Consider the following 19,509-nt stretch of genomic DNA (forward strand, 5'->3'; position numbering starts at 1 on the left):
TGCTTGTCGGCTAATTCAATTCAAAATTGCCAACAATTTACTAAGCTAGTTGTAAATGATGAATAACAACAACAATAATAAAATTGACTATCAACGTAGCATCAAAGTTCCTGCTTTGATGAGAATTCAAATTTTGCCAAGTGTGAGGAATCTATTGCATTGACTGCTATTCCAACACACACACAAAAGAATTTGGGGCTGACTACATTACAGTGGTACCTCGGGTTACATATGCTTCAGGATACATACACTTCAGGTTACAGACTCTGCTAACCCAGAAATAGTACCTCGGGTTAAGAACTTTACTTCAGGATGAGAACAGAAATCGTGCTCCGGCAGCACAGCAGCAGCAGGAGGCCCCATTAGCTAAAGTGGTGCTTCAGGTTAAGAACAGTTTCAGGTTAAGAACGGACCTCTGGAACGAATTAAGTACTTAACCCGAGGTACCACTGTAATGTGCGTGATTAAGTGTGCCTATTTCAAATTGCTGCACACTGAGGGCAGGTTCATTTATTTAGAAGATAAACCAACCTTTTAAAATTATTTTTAATAGGGAGGCTTTGCACAAGTCAGCTCTTGCACAAAACTGCTCTATTAAAAAAAATATAGAAACAGGTATCGACAGATGAACAGGAACTGGGAATGAAGGGTTCTTATGCCCCTCCCTCCCTGCTGCCTTCATTGCACTTAGGCCCCATAAAACTCATATTTTGGAGTATCATCCTTCACTCACTGTCTGAAGGATGTAATGTATGTGGTTCATCTTAGGGCTACATGTTGCTTTTTAGCCTTCATGTGGCAGGTCAGCATGAGAAGAAACATGAGCCATTTTTGAAATTGTCACCATGTGACTACTTACTGTATTGCTTCCTTAAATACAGAGGCAAAGCAGATGCCTGAAAAATGTGATTTAGCATGTCTGAACCGTTCCCTAGATGATAAAGTTCAAGTAAACATAGCTGCAAATATTGAAGTGCTCTTCTTCTGCAGATGTAATGGGATAGAGCTCAGTCCGAAGACCATGAGACACTTTATCTCAAGGTCATGCGTTCGAGCCCCACGTTGGGCAGAAGATTCTTGCATTGCTGGGGGTTGGACTAGGTGACCCTCAGGGTCTCTTCCAAGTCTACAATTCTATGTTTCTATGTCACTTCCATTATTATGCTTATGCCAGCATCCCTATTCAAAGGCTCTTTTCTTATGGATTCCTAAAAAAAAAAAAACTTTTAAAAACCTTGTGTTAAATTATTCTGCAGCTATCCCTCAATCCCAGTGAAGGCCTGTAGCTGGAGCAAAAACAAAAAACTGTAAGCCTTTCCATAGAGAGAACCTTTTGTCAAGATTGCCTTCAGCTACAATTCAGGCTCACATAATATGTGGTATATTCTTGTCATCTTCGGGGTGGGGGTGGGGAGACCTCCCCCCAAAGAGATCCTTGGAATTCTGCTATGGAAGCCAGGAATGCTGAGTGTTCTGTTCCTTAATCACCAGCCTATAACTTCTCTGTTCCATCAGCTCTGTTTCCAGTTTAAAATTATAGCACACAGGATGGAATGGCAAGCTGGTAGATTTACAAGCCCTTAATAACTTGGGCATAGCTGTCAACTTTTCCTTTTTCTTGCGAGGAATCCAATTCGGAATAAGGGAATTTTCCCTTTAAAAAAGGGAAACGTTGACAGCTATGAACTTGGGTCCAGGATACGTTAAGAATTGCCTTACAAATTAGGTTGCACTCCAGCTTCCATCAGCCCCAGCCAGCATGGCAAAAGGTCAGGGATGTTGGGAGTTGGAGTCGAACGACTATTTTGGTGTTAAGCGGTATAAAAATTAAAGAACAAAAAGAATAAAACATCTGGAGGGCCAAAGCTTCCCTATCCCCGACATACAGCAAGGAACTGTACACTCTGGGGTGTAGAAGGCACACACAAAACTGTTGTTTTAACTGAGGATTTGAACTACCCATTCATCCTCTGAATATGCCAGATTTTCAAAGCTTAGTGCACTCTGCTGCTCATTTCTAATAGACAACTGCTGAATGATCATCCATTTGTTTTTGACAGTAATGACTAACCCTGCTCTTTATACTGCTCCTCTCTTATAGAAGTCCAAATGAGCTCATGCTTCCATGTCAATTTGAGGATATATTGAATTTGTTTCCAGGAAGACAATATAGAATTTCCAATCCAAAGTTCATGGGAGTGTTTAAAATGTGAAATGTCCTGATCTCATATTTGGATGACATTTCTACCTTCCTTTCACTTCTTGGTAGAAAAAAAAAGCCACAGCTGAATTTAGAGGTTACTCTGATTTGTTTTGACCTTAAGATAATAGTGGAGAATTGAATCCAGAAGCTTTGTTTTTAAAGAACCAATTTTCTTCTTCCAGAAATAGCTCCCCCCCCCCAAATAGGATCCACTAATTATCATTCAAACAAGATTGCATCTGCCTACACCAGGGTAAATCTCCTGGTTCCCTATGACATATATTAGAGGAGGCCTAGTCTTCATTATCTCTTCATGATATGCCCCCTTTCCTTATCTCTCATCCTCTTCCTTGTCCACAACACAAGAGATTCTCATCTTCTATAAAAGCAACAAATGGGGAAACTGCTGCAGTACAAATTCCCCCTCCAGATGTTGATAACCTGCAACTCCCATCCCCCTTGACCATTGGCCATGCTGGAGTCCAACAACATCTGGAGAGCCATAGGTTCCGCAGCCCTTTCTAGATATGTTATTCACTTCCCTGTGAGAACTATTCTAGTGGGTGAACCAGATAAACAAGGACAAAATGAAGTGGGATAATTACAGACGTTCCTAGAGCCTGGAAGTGTCCTGTAAGGCCTTTTGGCAAGAGGACTGTCAGCTGGCTTACAAGTGAAATGGTGATGCCCTTCATCCTCCTGCTTTGCTCAGAACATCACTCTGCCTCAGGAAAAACCTGGTCTGCTGGGCTACAACAATTAAGAAAGTAAGACAAACCCACCCTGCTGCTTCCCACAATGGCCAACCATTGTTGGAGATGCAGAAAGCCCACAAGACACCAAGGCAATAGCCCCACCCTGCTATTTGCCACAAAGCAAGTGGTAATCAAGGGCATGCTACTTCTGAACAAAGGAGTTCCACCCAGCCACCATGCCTGATAGATAGCTTTATCTGCCATAAATTTACCTAATCTACTTTTAGGAACAGAGAGAGGCTGTCTTACACCAAGTGAAGGTATTTATAAGTCAAGTGCATTTTTGTTTATTCTGAACTGGCAGCACCTATCTAGGTTTTCCGGCAGAGCTCTCCCACACTACAGCAGTGTGTAGTGTAGCGGTTAGAGTGTTGGCCTAAGACCTGGGAGACCAGGGTTCAAATCCCCACTCGGCCACAAAGTTCACTGGGTGGCACTGAACCAGTCAGAGTCTCTCAGCAGTCTCTCATGCCACTTTAGGCACCAATTAATATCAGCGACTAGGGCTTAAAATGCCTACCACAGCAGCGCAATCCTACACCTGTCTCCTAGTCAATTCCACCCAGTTCAACAGGGCTTATTCCCAGGTAAGTGGATATTGGATTACAGTCTAAATTCCGAAAGACAAGGGCTACCACCTCCCGCTTCTGCAATTGCAGCACGGATTCAGAAACCTGAAAGATTTTAATGCCTAGTAGATTCAGACACAGATCACAGTGTTCAAAGTAAACACTTCAACCCCTCATTCATCACTCAGGAATGCTAATCCAGCATGGCCTTGAACTCAGCAACTCTTGCTGAGATGGGTGGGTGTGGCCCAGATTCCTCTTAAGGCCTGCGTCAGGGATGAATAAATGGAGGGACCATGTTTCAGAGTTTATTTCACCACTGCCACTCTATCATACAGAAAAGCTGTCTGCTTGCCATGACAGAGTGACACGCTTTCCTCCAAGATTGTTCCTATCTGTGTTTCCTCTGAGGCAAAGGACCAGCAGCCTCCAGCCAGCATGCTTGAGGGGTGGCTTTTGTAAGATTTTCTCTCCCTTCCAGGCTAATTAGAAACAGGTGCTTGTTTACTGGGAATGACAGCAACCGGTTCTATAGGCTCACACCTTTGCTGTGAGCTATGCCAAATAACCTGTTTATTGAGTGCCTGGCTTGTACTTTACATTACGGTGAAGGAACACATGTCATTATCATCATTATTAAATATTGTGAGAGCAGTAGGGCAGCTCTAGAGGCACTCTCGCCGAATCCAGTCCAAATGCGCCTTTCTCAAGCCCTTGGGGAGAAATGCGCCTGTCAGTTCAAAGCAGGAGCCCAGGCACTGAGTTCAAAGGAGAATTCCACCCTGCCCCTGTTTCCCATGATATCACCCAGAAGCCCCCTGCTCATACTGGGCACAATCCTGCAGTTTTTAAAAGCTAGTTTCCTTCTTTTAATTGGCAATGAATGGATAAGTGCACAAACTTTTGTGTGAGACTCTGTTAAAGATACATGAGGGCGATTTGCTGCCTGAAGCATATTGGGAGGAGAAGACTGGTGTCTGAAATAGTGGCCTGATTCAGACATAATGCTAAGACAACCTATGGATTAGTGTGAATGAGCAAGCATGTGGCAATGCAGAGCAAAAAACTGGCCTTGCTGCTACCACATTACCAACAGCAAAACCAGTGCTTGTTTTCTGGGGAGACGCAGGGGGACGCATGCCCCTAAACATTTTGTGAATCTTTGTACTTTTGTCCATTTACTGTGTTTATTTTTCCTGATTTGAACTAGAAAATGGTGATTTTCTTGAGTCAAAATGAGAGTACCCCTAAACATTTTTTTAGAAAAAAAAGCACCGAGCAAAACTATGTTTTATATAATCTGTAAGCCACCCAGAGTGGCTGGGGAAATGCAGCCAGATGGGTGAGGTATTATTATTATTATTATTATTATTATTATTATTAGGTTTGGCTTAGCATTACGTGCAAACCTGGTCTCATGGTTTGTCTTGCTCCAAAGAAACAGGGTTTTGCTGAGCATACCCTGCCATACACACTTTTGCCTGGTCTGAAATCTATGCTGACTGAAAGGGGCTCTTTGGGGGTTTCCAACAGGAGCCATTCCCAGTCCAAACTGGAGATGCTGGGGATGGATGGAACCTGGGACCTTCTACATGCAAAGCAGATGCTCCAACACAGTCCTTCCCCTCCCTGTTTACCCACCCAGAGCAAGTGGGAGCTGCTCAGCTTTCGCAGCCTCCACTGCAGGCTGAGAGCCAAATGCCTCAGACCCTGAGGAGTGAGAAGGAAGCTGACATCAGAGCTGGCAGCATGCGTGCATACAGCTTATCCATTGGATCGCCATCGGAGCAACATCTGTTTTCTGTGTCTTCTTGGGCAAGGTGCCAAGCTTCTAACAATATGCAGCCTCATAGATCCATCTGTGCCCGGGATGTCTTATTTGCCTCCTGAAGCTCTCAGATGGCAACAGCTCCATGTGGGGACCCTGCAAGCAGCAGCAGCAGCAGCATCTGCCACCAGCGCCATCCTGCCCTGCCTGATTTCAAAGGAGCCCCTCACAAGAAGGCTCATGAAAAGGAGGCCGCTCTGAGCAAAAGCTAATGATCTGGCTCGAAGAGCATTCTCTCCCCGAGGCAGAGGCGGCGCTTCCGCAGCCCACAGCCGCCAAGCCCAATCGCTGCAGACAGTGTTTTCGTAACCCCCACCACCTGGGTGGCAACCAGCACATCTGCTGCCTGGATGAACTAAAGCAGAGCTTGACCTTCCTGTTCTCCAGAAGTCAGCTCAGTCGGCTGCTAAAAAGAGGAGGGAGAGAAGAACTGAAAATGCAATTCAGATTTCTCAGCTATCTGCTCCTAGAACTTTAAAGAAGTTCCAGGTTTCACCTCGAAAGAAGATCGCGCACCCACAGCTATGTCATTCATGGAAGAGGTAGTCTCTTTCCTTCCACCAGGCACAGGCTCTGGAATCTGCTCCCTTCATCCGGATGCTGTCTGACAGCTGTCGGCAGCTGAGCAAGGTGAGCCAGGAGTTGAGTCAGAGCTGAGGAATCAAGCCAGGAAGGCTTTGCTACTCAGGCAGGATCCCAGCCCAAATGGCAAGCCTTTTATAGGTCTTCCTGTCCAAGACGACCCAATGGGGTGGAGCCAATCCATAGCCTACTTTGCTGCCAGGAACTGTACTTCTCATAGGTTACAACGTGGGGCAGCTAGACACAGATTTCTGGTCCTAGCCCTGGCCTAGAAGTTCTTCCGGCCAATGTGGCACCCTCTAGAGGTTGTGGACTACAACTCACAGCAGCATGGTCAATGATCAGGGATGATGTGGGGCACAGGTTCCCCAACCCTGTTTTAACAGCAGGTGTCACATTTTCTGGGTCCCAAACCCCTCGGAACTCAGGACAACTGCACCTCTCTTGCTTCAGATCAGAGAAGCTGGGTTCATCCTGGGAAGGGGGGAATAGAGAGCACATTTTGCCAATCCCCACCGTTCCTTCCTCAGGAGGCCATTTCAGGCTGGTTCTCCCCCTCTTTTTCATAGTTCTTTCTGAGGCTTATATGCCATCAGAAGGAATCTGAGAGCTTGCAGCCTCTCATCAGCTCCACCCTTACCCATCTGGGCTGATGGGTCTAGTGCAGATATGCAGAACCAATGGCCTGCCACATATAATTGGACTCAAAAGTTTGGTCAGCATCATTAAGCATGGGAAAATATCAGGGACGATTGGGAGCTGGAGTCCAGCAACACCTGAGAGGGTCACAGGTTCCTCATGACTGTTCTAGTGGCTTTTTCTCCATCACTGGGAACAGCTTCCTTTCTGAAGCTGCTATCAGTGAACCAATCCAGGGTAGCTAGGTCACTTAGAATGGCAACCTTCATTACTACAACACAGGCCCAAGCCTAGGCATTTTGGGGGGAAGCAAATAATGCAGAAGCCAAGTGAAAGCAGAGCAACTTAAAGGTTGCTTGTGAGAAAGAGGAGAGTGGCAAAAGCGATGCACCTCTAATGGATCCTTTAAGTTCCCCAGTAAGACATCTGGCTGGCCACTGTGAGAACAGGATGCTGGAGTAGGTTGGCGTTTGGTCTGATCCAGCAGAACGCTCTTGTGTTAAGGCAGACAATGGTGAGAAGAATATCAGTGAATCCTGGTTACACCCCCTCCCCATGGCCCTTGCACGTTAGCCATCACTCACTGTGCTGGGTAAGAGAGGCTAATGGAGAGAGTTAACATTATGGAGCCACAGACCTGGCTAAGCCATGAAGAACTGGTTAAGCCATGGGTTTATTTCATGTTTTTGGAGGAGACTTGGATGACTCTGGTCCCATAACACCAATTTCTCTGGGCTAGTTTCAACAGGAGGCTTCTGAAGCCACTCAAAGAGAGCTACAAATCCCTAAGAAGCAAGCCTGCTGAGAATGGGGTGGACAAGTGGCAGAGCTTCATGCTCCAGCACCCGGGGGGGGGCAGAGAGCAGGTGGGGGCATGGTGCGCCACCTGCAGGGGCGTGGCACCCACACAGGAGGGGGGCAGTCATGATGGCATCCCACCAGGATCGTGCTGCTGGGGGCGGTACGCTCCCCCCGCTCCCCTTTTCCTCTGCCAGTGGGGTGGACTCCCCTATTTGGCACCCAGGTAACTTTGGCACCCAGGTAACTGTCAATCACTGGGACGCGGGTGGTGCTGTGGGTTAAACCACAGAGCCTAGGACTTGCCGATCAGAAGGTCGGTGGTTTGAATCCCCGCGACGGTGTGAGCTCCCGTTGCTTGGTCCCTGCTCCTGCCAACCTAGCAGTTCGAAAGCACATCAAAGTGCAAGTAGATAAATAGGTACCGCTTTATAGCGGGAAGGTAAACAGTGTTTCTGTGCGCTGCTCTGGTTCACCAGAAGCAGCTTAGTCATGCTGGCCACATGACCCGGAAGCTATACGCCGGCTCCCTCGGCCAATAAAGCGAGATGAGCGCTGCAACCCCAGAGTCAGTCACGACTGGACCTAATGGTCAGGGGTCCCTTTACCTTTTTAACTATGAATCGGGCTGAAATTCTGAACATTTTCATTGCCCACTTGAACTAAAATGTAACACTTAGAAACCACAGAGATAAAAATAAATAAACATAAAAAGTAATATGAGTTACCCCAAACCTCTACTTCAAGTGAAAGCATTGCCAGAAACCTTATCCAAAAAACACACTGAGCTTTCTTCTGGTTTTGTCCTTCAGACCTCAGTGAAAAGGAAAACATTGCTCTAATATGTGGAAGGGTTTGCTTTTGTGCTTCAGCAGCTTTTGCAGTAATAACAGTGAACTCTCTCTTCTAAAACAAACCATTGTGCTTTCCAATATATAAAGAAAGAAGGAAATTAATTCTGGCTGCAAGGATAGTGGTTGATTAAGGAATACAAACCAGGGTTGCCAGGTTATCAGGTTGGAACTGTCAACACAGAACCTTCAAATTATTGGATTTTACTTCACAATTCTCATGCTCAGTGGTGGGGCCTAGGAACTGGGAGAAAAATTAATTCAGTTTTCATTTGAAGATGAACCAACATAATCCGCACTTTCCAAAACAATACGTGAACTGAAACACAGCAGTGCTTCAAAATTTGTGCTCTCCATATTTCACAATGCATATTTCCAACCTAGGGCTCACCCACACTTGTCCCACCACTTTCCCCTGGGAAAACCTGCTATTTATTGCTGAATTGGGACAAATGTCTATGACAATTTTTCAAGTGATCTGCTGCCTGCACTACGCATTCTATGGTCATTCAGTGGTCATTCTCCACTTTCTTGTTTTCTGGAACTCCACAAAAAATAGGTGCAAAACATTTTTGTTTAGTTTGGATAGAAGCCATCTTCCTAGCCGTAGTTCTATTCCTTCTTCAGTATAAGTCTTTCAAGTGAATTTATGCCTTTGCATCCATGACCGGCCCCCTGCCTCTGAGAATATGGTAACTTCTATTCAGTGGCGTAGCGTGGGTTGTCAGCACCCGGGGCAAGGCAAGTAATTTGCGCCCCCTAACCCGTGGATTTGCGCCCCCTAACCCGTGGATTTGCGCCCCCTAACCTGTGGATTTGCCCTAACCCCAGATGTTGCGCCCGGTGCGGCCGGCCCCCCCTGCACCCCCCACGCTACGCCACTGCTTCTATTAATTTCTTTTGGCATAAGCTAAACACAGGTGCTATATAGTCCCATCTCAAGGATCACTCTCTTCCCCAAACCCACCTTTAAAAAATAATAGCAACACTTCATCCAATATATTTGAATATGCAGGGCTGCAACTGTGCAAATTCAGCATGTACCAAGAAAACTTTAAACATGTAATTCAATGAAGATGTATCATCAATACCAGTAATATAATACCACTTAGATGTTCCTTTTGGTTAAGCAGTGGCACTGTGGGTTAAATCACAGGGCCTAGGGCTTGCCAATCAGAAGGTCAGTGGTTCGAATCCCCGCGATGGGGTGAGCTCCCGTTGTTCAGTCCCTGCTCCTGCCAACCTAGCAGTTCAAAAGCACAAAGTGCAAGTAATAAATAGGTACGCTCTGGTGGGAACGTAAACGGCGTTTCTGTGTGCTGCTCTGGTTCACCAGAAGCAGCTTAGTCATGCTGGCCACATGACTGTAAGCCGGCTCCCTCGGTCAGTAAAGCGAGATGAGTGCCGCAACCCCAGAGTTGTCTGCAACTGGACCTAATGGTCAGGGGGTCCCTTTACCTTTTTAAGCTTTCCTAACAAAATAGAGGACAGTACCCCAACTCTTCAGATTGGGATTTGGCCACAACAGATGATTGGCTCTCTGATGGTGATGTAGCAAGTCAACCCAGAATGCCTTACCTTTCAGTGCGCTCTTAAAAGGGACTGCCATGGTTGTTTTCGTCCGTGTCAAGTGATTGAAGATGTCCCTCTGAGAAGGCTCTAAGAGATCCTTTAAGAAAATATCCATTTGTCAGGTTTAATAAGATACAGGTTGGCACACAGCAAACAGGATGCATTTCTGTTTCTTTTGCTCTCCCAGAAGCTAGGTGCAGTTTAGTAAGTTGCAAATGCCTGCCAGTAAACAGGGTGGTTGCCATAGAGCTGCTATATTGAAGCCCTGCTCAAGGAAATAAAGGCTCACGGGGGACATTGCTAGGTTCACAGACCGTCTAAAATGAAGAGGAGTTTTATCATTCACTTCCATAATTATGAGGCACTTCAGTGCAAAAGTTTGTTCCACACAACACAAGGCAGTGCGATATAACCTTAGCGATTCTATTAATCGTTGTAGTCAATGCCTCATGCAAAAACTATGATTCCAGAATGAAAGTTTATGCACATTGCCATAATTAATCAAGCTGCCCTTTGAGGACCAATGCGGTGTTACTAAACAGACTGTTCTTTACCTTCCCTGCGTCTCTTTTTCCATGCCATTTATCACCTCTTTTTAGTTCAGTTGCCATGTTGGCTAATGGAGCAATGCAAATTAAGACTGAGCAAAACAGAGCAATATAGCATGAGGCCCTTGGCCAGGCAGAGAGCCTTCTTGGTAGTGGCGCCTGCCCTGTGGAATGCCTTCCCATCAGTTGTCAAGGAAATAAACAACTATCTGATGTTTAGAAGACTCTGAAGGCAGCCCTATTTAGGGAAGTTTTTAATACTTGATGTTTTATCATGTTTTTAATGTTCTGTTGGGAACTGCCCGGAGTGGCTAGGGAAACACAGCCAGGTGGGTGGGGTATTAATAATAATAATAATAATAGTAATAATAATAATAAATTATTTCATAGACTGCCAGTGTCATCTGGCTCAGTACTGTCAACACCAGGGTTTCCCAAACTTGGGTCTCCAGCTGTTTTTTGGACTATAATTCCCATCATCCTGATAGCTAGGGATGATGGGAGTTGTAGTCCAACAACAACTGGAGATCCAAGTTTGGGAAACCCTGGTCTACATGGACTGACACTGGATTTCCAAAGTTTGAGGCAGAGGCCTTTCCCAGCCCTGCTTAGAGATTTCAAGGCTTGAACCTGGAACCTTCTGCATGCAAATCATGTGTTCTACCACTGAGCTACAACCCTTCCTGGTGTCATGAGGTATATGGTACCTAAGGAAGGCTCTCTCTTCTTTCCTGACTATCAGGTGCAATGGGAAGTTCAAGTCCCTCTGGAAGAAACCCTCTCATGTGTTATCGTGCTACTAGGAGTGGTTTTCTCCTGCAAATAGAATTAGGAATCAATACTCATGCAGCTGTTGTTCTGCCCTGCTCCTTGAGGCTCCCTTGGTGTAAATCATTGTGGCATCCTCATACCACTCTCCAACATAGCATTGTAGATTATTGCTAGGAGCTGGGATTATGACATAGTTGGCACAGTAATCCAGTTATATTATTCCTCCAGTTTAGGGATCTTGCATCCTGCAGCTCTGCTAGCTAAGTTGCCTTCAAGCTTTGGTGGAATTAAAAGATTTACAACTGAGAACATGTTGTGTCAGCTACCAGGCAACTGCAGGGCAGATACACAGAAGAGTTGGGCACATGGGAGCCTAAGTGAGAATTTGATTATGCTTTCTAAGGATGTGCCTTCATGGAAGCTTCCTGCACTGTTAGTCTGTGGTAAGTTAATGTGTACAAAGCATCATTTGAACAATCATGCCCTGCTGAGAAGATTTTGCAGAATTCCATCAATGTAGATGCTGCAAATGTCCCCTTTCTCTTGGGTTGATGAACGGGGATCAGCCCTGCTGTTTTGCAGATTGAGGTGGTGGTGGGGTCCAGCCCTATGAGCTCAACAAAAACTCAATAACACTATGACTTATGTAAAACAGCTGGCAATTTCTTCCAAGTTTGGTCGGCATTGGCAGAAAGTGAAGATGAGGAAAGGAGAGGACCAGAGATGGGCACGAGGCAGAGAGCAGTGAAAGGGAGATTAGGTGGATAAGAAGATGGTGTGGTGGGAAATTGCTGATGAAGAACCCTAGAGGAGCAGGCAAAAGCAGGTGAAGAGAGAGTGCCCAAAACAGGCAAGAGGACAATGAGAGAAAGCTAGTGTATACTGAGTCAAGCCACTGGTCCACCCAGTTCAATATTGACTCTATACTGATAGTCAGTGGCTCTCCAGGGTTTCAGACAAGGGCCTCTCAAAGCTTTATCTCGAGATCCTGGGCATTCAGCTTGGGACCTTTTTCATATAAAGGATGTGGTTTTTTATGGCACACCACAGAGTTATGGCCCTCTCCCTTAAGAAAATGGACAAAGGTCTATGGAAAAGCAGGGGAGGCAAAGGACAAAAGGTTGAGAGCTAAAAGAACCATAGAGAATGGGGCAGGGAAGGAAACAGGAACAGAGAAGTAAGTTCCCAGTTGGCCAAGATGATGGAACAAGAAAGCAGTCTGTGACTGAGCATGGCAACCTATATAGCAAGAGGTTCTGTGGGGCCCACCAGAGGCCTTGACAAAGGAAGATTTATACCTAGTGTTGGGGTTGTCCAACAGGGGCTTATAGAAGAGCATAGCCCAACTGTACCACAAACGCCAGCAAACTTATTTGTTGAATTGGCAACCTGGCCTTAGAGTGTTGTTATAGCCCACAGGGGACATTGTGAAGTGGGTAGTGCCAAAGTGCTACTCCCTATCAAGTTGGTGGTACCCATGAGCCTCTGCAGGAATTATCCCAGAGAGGTAAAACACTGAAAGGGGAGGAGCAGGTTAGTTTCACACACAAAAAAAGATAGGAGAATACTGCCTGTACATTTTGCTTCATATCTAAGGTTCTAAAAATGTTAGAAACTTACTTTTTTTTGGTAAAATGATAGGAATCTGGGGATTATGGGTCATGGGCAGGGAGCACCTGCCCACTTTATCTATATCTATATCTATATCTATATCTATATCTATATCTATATCTATATCTATATCTATATCTATATCTATATCTATATATCTTTATCTTTATCTTTATCTTTATCTTTATCTTTATCTTTATCTTTATCTTTATCTTTATCTTTATCTATTTATAACTCACAGATGCCCATGACAGTACTCTAACCTCACTAACATTTCAGTGCTACTATAATTCCTCCTCAAACCCCTGTTGGACTGAGCATTGTAAATGGTATGTTTCTGCAGGAGATATTTCTGTTCCTGTTGCTGCCATGTTGGAAGCAATCTGAGATAAATGGTTTTCTAACAGGAATACTGGAAGAGTCACTGTGGAGGAAGCTTCCCTGAGGTGAAATCAAGGCTGTCAAAGCAAACAATGATGCACTTTTTTGGCATCCTCAGAAGAAAGAGAGAGAGGGGGGGGGCTTCTTGTAGATCTAGATTAAGTCATCCTCTTGGCAGGCTCACAGTTCACACCGGAACTCTGCATGTGACGCTGTACAGTGTGGGAATCACAAACAACTAACAGGGAGTCAACTAGGGAAAAGACAATGCAAGAAACCACAAAGGCCAGGGCTACTTGGATTGGCTTGAAATCCAAGGCTCCAAGTCAACATCCCTCCTTGTGTCAGGAGTCCATTGGAAGGCTGCCACTCCAAGTGGCTGGACACTCTGTAACAACATCCTCTCTCCTTTGTTTTCCTGCAGCCTCTTCCTCACTTTCATTTCCTCTCTGCATCCGTTTCAGGGGCATGGTGCAACCCAGAGACACAGGCACTGGTTCTTTGTTACCTGCTAGGCATTACCTGCACCACTGCTACTAATATTGTTGAAGTATTGTGACTTCTCCACCTGGTAGAAAGCTCCTGAGGCAAAGCAGTTACGCAAGTTTGGTTCCCTTTGGAAGGTGGTCAGTGGAGTCTTGCTAGCATTTTGTATAATTTATTTGCAGATACATAGATTGAGTAGAACTGGAGCCCCAGTTTGCACATGACAGCAGATAGCCAAACCGTTGTCCACTTCAGATCTCCAAAGAGGTGTGTCCCAAAGCTGCTTACAGAACCCAAACTCACCTCTCTGCCCTCTTGGTTTTCTCAGCCTTTCTTCTTCCCGACTCCAACCGCAGTTTCTGTCAGGAGAAGAAAGGCATGTCACTTTTCATGACCTTCCAGGTATTTCCCTTTCAGAACAATGCAAGGTGGTCTTGTATTAAGAAGCAATCATCTAACAATTATCTCCCATGGAGACACATCACCTGAATACCCTGAGCTATTAACATTCCGATCCTAGGTGTCCAGGTGCTGCTTTAAGGCAGGGGTGGGAATTGGATCTAGCAGATGAGCCAGATCCCAACCTCCCGCAAGTCCCATGGGCTATTTTGACAGGTGGGTGGGGCCACCACATGTCAATCACTTAATGTCACCATGTCAAGTAAAGTGTTTAGCTTTGCTTATGTGGCATGAAATCCAGTCACGCAGGGAAAGACTATGGGGTTTGGAGGTGACACTAGTCATGATGACCACCTCAGGTGGCAGGACCCACAGGGGCAGCAGAACCTGATGTCTTTATCTCCCCCCCCCCCCATTCCTGGCAAGGAAAGGGGGTGCCATTTTGTGGTTCACCTCAGGTGCCCAAATGTATTGGATCAGCCTTGGCTCAGATCGTAATGGCCATTATTTAATCAGGCCACAACTAGCAGTTTCACAATTCTTTATTTAACATCAGGCAAGCTGTAACTTTCATCTTCGGGGAAGAACCCAAGAGGAACCATGTGCTGCTGATGCATAGATGTGGATGAGCACAGAGTGAGGGTGGGTCGGGAGCATGTGGATGGATGAAGGGATGAGTGTGAATGGAAGGTATATGGAGCTTTGGCCCCACCCTCCGTTGGCATGTGAACTCTGGAAGGTAACGTATGGCAGGAATGCAGTCCTCAGGCTGAAGAAGTCTCCCCACCTCATTTAGAGGATTTTGTATCGGGGATTAACTTAGTCAAAGGGTACTGATTATTTCTGGGAACAGAACCATCTGAAGCATCCGTCCGCTGTAAATAGAGCAACATTGCTCCCCCATCTATTCGTTGGGATGTGAAGCGCATGGTTTCATAGAGAGAGGCAGTGTCATCAACTGAAGTGCTGCCAAGTGCTCCCTTGACTTCCAGCATTCCTGGAAGTGAATAAGTTTTTCCTTCTCTTTACTGCCATCGTGAGCCACAAAGACATTTGTTCTTTCCTTTGTTCTGGGTTAAGGGGGGGAACTAGCAGGAGACAATGCCACAGCACGTTGCTATGAAGCACTGGGCGGAGATACAACCAGTACATGTGCGTTTGACTACTGTTCCAAGGAAGGGATATTTGGCAAAGCCCCGTTTGTATGTTTGAAGGATATGCTAGTGAATGATTTGTTCTGAGATCACCACCTACACAGCCAGGATTTCTGTCTGTACACACAGGCATGACTGGTTGGCCGTACAGCCCTGGAGCCTTGCCTCTTCTTCCTTCCTTCCGTGGGCAGTCTCCCTTCCTCTCAACCCAAATGCCTCCAGGCTGTATGTCATTGACAAGCAGCAGTTACCTCATGAATCAGACACCCCCCTGTTCAGACCTTGGGCCCTTCCAAAGGAAATTCCTTAATGTGGAGCACAGTGGGGATGTCTGACTCACATCTTAACTCAGGGTGATCCTGTGGGGTTTGGAATGGACTATGGGAAAGAATCCCAGGGCGCCTGCTATGTTAAGCCAATCCTATTTTCACCCAAGTTATGACAATCACCTAACAAAAATGGCTTTTTGTTACTGAGAAAAAAGCCACAAAAGAAACCCCACCTCACAACCATGAGCCAATGGTGACTGAGAGTAAAATTATCCTTTGGCCCAGAAAACCAGCCGCCATTTGAAGCTTGAGTGAAAAGACTCTAAACTGAGAGAGGGTGAACTGGGGAAGCTTGATGAAGGGAAAGACCATGACGAGCCCTTTTGAAAAGGCCAGCATTCCACCCACAAGGCCACACAAGTGCAGGGCAAATCTTGTGAGATTACACAAAAGACCAGGAGGGCCCCTTGCAATTGGAGCTAGCAGCACCATCCCACAAATTGGTCCCCGGTGCGCAAAAGCACACAGAACCATGAGTTAAAAGTATGATGACCATAGAGTCAGAGGAGGCCTTGTAGGCCACCTAGTTCATCTCCCTGCTTGATACAGAACTGGATCACCTCAAAAAAAAAAAATGAAAAAAAGAAAATGAAAAACAACAACAACTGGATCGCTTCCAATAGATGACTGTCCAGCCTCTGCTTGAAGACCAGCTCTTGTGAGGGAGAAGGATTTAAAGTTTTGCAGAGTTTTGATAAAGTTACATACATGATGATGGGAAAAGACTGGAGTAAACGTGGATATAAAAATGAGAATTTTCTTTAATGTGATTGCAGATATCTCGAGGTGGATGGAGACTGCGGGCCATTAGTTGACAAGGACCATTAAAGACTTTACAGTCCACATTTCCCCCTGGATTTCCTAGGATCAAGAATGTCAGACTACCTACTTCCTCCTAAGATACTTCCTGCATTCCTGAGTACTTTGGCCAGAATAGAAACTTGGGAAGTAGCCTTCCGGACATGCCCTAAATATCTGAGATTCCCCCCCACCCCTCCATTAAAAAGGTGAAAATAGAACCAATAGATTCACCATATAATCTTAATCAGTATTTTAAAATATGTAATACTGTCCAATATGTAAAACTAGTTGTACAAATGTGCACACATGTAAGCCAGCAATTAAAATCTGGCTAAAAATTCTGAAAGTTGTATTATCTTTTTCTGTCACAGTAGGAATCAGTATGTGGGGTTCACTTGACTTCTTCTCTTGCAATGAGGCTTGTACCCTTTCCCTAACCCCATGTACCCACTGATATTGGCTCTGGGTAGGTCAGGAGAACCCCCAAAACAAAGTGTGAAAGGGGAGAGAAGCTTTCCCTGTAAGCTGAAATGCTTGAGCTGTCAGAACGATCAACTTAATGCAATGCTGAGTTCCTCCCAGTGACTATTGAAAGTTGCCCAAAGAAGGTATTTGCTGCACAATGAACTGTTTTTGCCTAATAATAATAATAATAATAATAATAATAATTCATTATTTATACCCCTCCCATCTGGCTAGGTTTCCCCAGCCACTCTGGGCAGCTTCCAACCGAATATGAAAAACAATACAGCATCAGACATTAATAACGTCCCTAAACAGGGCCTTCAGTTGTCTTTTAAAAGTAAAATAGTTGTTTATTGCCTTGACATCTGCTGGGAGGGTGTTCCACAGGGCAGGCGCCACTACCGAGAAGGCCCTCTGCCTGGTTCCCTGTAACTTGGCTTCTCACAGCCAGGGAACCGCCAAAAGGCCCTCGGCGCAGGACTTCAGTGTCCGGGCTGGATGATGGGGGTGGAGACGCTTCTTCAGGTATACTGGACCAAGGCCGTTTAGGGCTTTAAAGGTCAGCACCAACACTTTGAATTGTGCTCGAAAACACACTGGGAGCCAATGAAGATCTTTCAGGACCAGTGTTATATGGTCTCGGTGGCCACTCCCAGTCACCATTCTAGCTGCCGCATTCTGGATTAGTTGTAGTTTCCGCATCACCTTCAAAGGTAGCCCCACATAGAGCGCATTGCAGTAGTCCAAGTGAGAAATAACTAGAGCATGCACCACTCTGGCGAGACAGTCTGCGGGCAGGTAGGGTCTCAGCCTGCGTACCAGATGGAGCTGGTAAACAGCTGCCCTGGACACAGAATTAACCTGTGCCTCCATGGACAGCTGTGAGTCCAAAATGACTCCCAGAATTATTGTTCAGCACCTGGGACTAGCTCTAATGTGCAGGTGCTACTTTGAGGGATAGTCCTGCTTCTCTCTCAGTCATCTTTTTGCGACTAACCAGAAAAGGGGTGTTCTTTTTCACACAAAGCATCTACAGCGTTTGAGGAATGGCAAGGCTGTGAGGAGGTCCTAAGCAGCCAGGAAAGCTGATAACCACTGGTTACGCTAATCATCCAAATGTCACCTTGGTCACATTTCAAAGTGGAGACTGGGCCAAAAATACAAGAGGCAGAAGAGCATTTTGAGGCTCTGCCCGCAGTCAGTTCCAAAATAGAGAAGGAGGTGTGTTTGTGGGTGTGTGGAAGAGGAAGGTGTCTTTGTTGCTTTGGGTATCATGGTGATCTGAGTTTGTGGGAGTCAGGTTTGTGGTAGTCTTGGCTGTGCCCAAAAAATAATTTAATCTTCGTACTTAGGAAAATATTTTTTTATACCAATAGGGACATCTGAGGCTCGTTTCTTTCCACATTCCACTTTGATAGTTTTGGATAGCTATACAGAGGTCTTTGCCATTGAGGGTGCCCACTCTGATACACAGAAGGTCAGTCAGTCAGGGTATAAATAGCCAAGCCTACCTCACAGGGCTGCTGTGAGGATGAAATCGGGGTGGAGAACCATTTATGCTATCTTGAGCTTCTTGGTGGTGGGACACAAATGGCATAAATATTTAAGAAGGTCTCTAGTTCTATCAAAGCATCAGATTTTTGCCTTACAAAGACCTTTTGAATCCACACACCATCAGAATCTGAATTTTCAAAACTGGGAGTTCATCACATTTGACCCTCCCCACCCCAGTTCAGCTGTATTCCAATGGGAAATGTGGACAGAGTAGAATCCACTGGCAATATACAACCCCTGTATAATACCTGAATAGCCATTTAATCTCCATAATGTGTTTGTGATGCAGATTGTAGGGCCATAACTTGTAGCTGCTATGTAGCTACTGACCTCTGAGCATATCTGTGAAGATGAAGATTTGATAAATACATGTGTACACTTGCAAATATGCACACAAATACACAATGGAGGGACAATGTCAATTGCCAAAAACAGGTGGCTTGAAAGTAAGCAGCAAATGCAACTCCAAAACGATGAGTTGACATGTTATTCCCTGAATATACGCAAACTCCATTGGAATGCAAGCTCAGTCATAACTGAATCCAGTATAAACAGCTTTGTATAATTCCACTGGGGAAAGCTTTGGCTTGATAGGAGACATAAGGAACTAGACCATGACTGCTTACCTGGTGTGTTTTAGTCATCCCTCACACCAAAGGCTCCATAAGGAATTGTCTCTGTGGCTGAAGTTCTGGAATAAGGCATCAAGCTTAGGCAGTAATGTGATACTCTGTCAACAGAGGAGAAGGCCATGGTTTGAATTCCCAGTGAAGATTTGTACTCATGATCTAAGCTCCATCCTGGATACTTGAAAATTGAACTTTGCACTTTCAGGAAAGGAACAGCCAAACTAAGCCAAAGAGCTATCATATGAATTGAACCCACCTGCTAACAGGGCAACCTCAGGTTTCTGCAGTTTCCTCTGTGATAAGGTAAGAAGACAACATGTTGTTGGGAGTGACGTGGTGGCTTGGCACCCGTAGGTTCCGCGCTGCCCCAAACCATCTGCCCACTGCAAGGTGCCCAATCGGCTTGCTCCACCACTGATTTTAGATCCTGCGATCCATAAGGGTATTAGGGCTGAGTGATGTCCGGTTTTCAACATCATGATATATCACCAGCTAAACATCACAATATACTAATATATGACAATGTCTGAAATCAGGATGGAACTGTGTGGAAGTGAATGGGGCAATGTCCTGACAACTGCTAC

The 19,509-nt window shown here is 45.4% G+C and overlaps 1 protein-coding gene and 1 long non-coding RNA gene across 8 annotated transcripts in view; one reads left to right on the forward strand and one right to left on the reverse strand.

The window, feature by feature from the left end:
- Positions 1–19,064, reverse strand: part of CDRT4 (CMT1A duplicated region transcript 4) — a 34,501-nt gene extending 15,437 nt beyond the window's left edge. For 2 of the 7 annotated variants that reach the window (XR_014153098.1, XR_014153100.1), the window contains exons 1-3: positions 11,053–11,257; positions 9,804–9,894; positions 8,371–8,462 (exon numbers count right to left, since the gene is read on the reverse strand). Coding sequence is in view for 1 of the 7 variants with exons in the window: in XM_081848780.1 (XP_081704906.1) it covers positions 9,804–9,894; positions 18,923–18,940 (109 nt within the window). In the remaining 6 variants the exon portion in view is untranslated. Of the gene's footprint in view, positions 1–8,370; positions 8,463–9,803; positions 9,895–11,052; positions 11,280–13,897; positions 13,954–14,079; positions 14,336–18,922 lie in introns of those variants that run through there. The other 5 variants (XR_014153095.1, XR_014153096.1, XR_014153097.1 and 2 more) reach the window with 5 other exon arrangements.
- LOC309334481 lies at positions 14,500–19,163 on the forward strand. The gene is made up of 3 exons (XR_014153116.1): positions 14,500–14,635; positions 18,119–18,219; positions 19,037–19,163. It is a non-coding gene; the product is annotated as an uncharacterized lncRNA (long non-coding RNA).
- The last annotated feature ends 346 nt before the right edge of the window (positions 19,164–19,509 follow it).

This window comes from Podarcis erhardii (assembly GCF_964252035.2).
Source record: "Podarcis erhardii genome assembly, chromosome: 2".
Taxonomy (NCBI): Eukaryota; Metazoa; Chordata; class Lepidosauria; order Squamata; family Lacertidae; genus Podarcis; species Podarcis erhardii.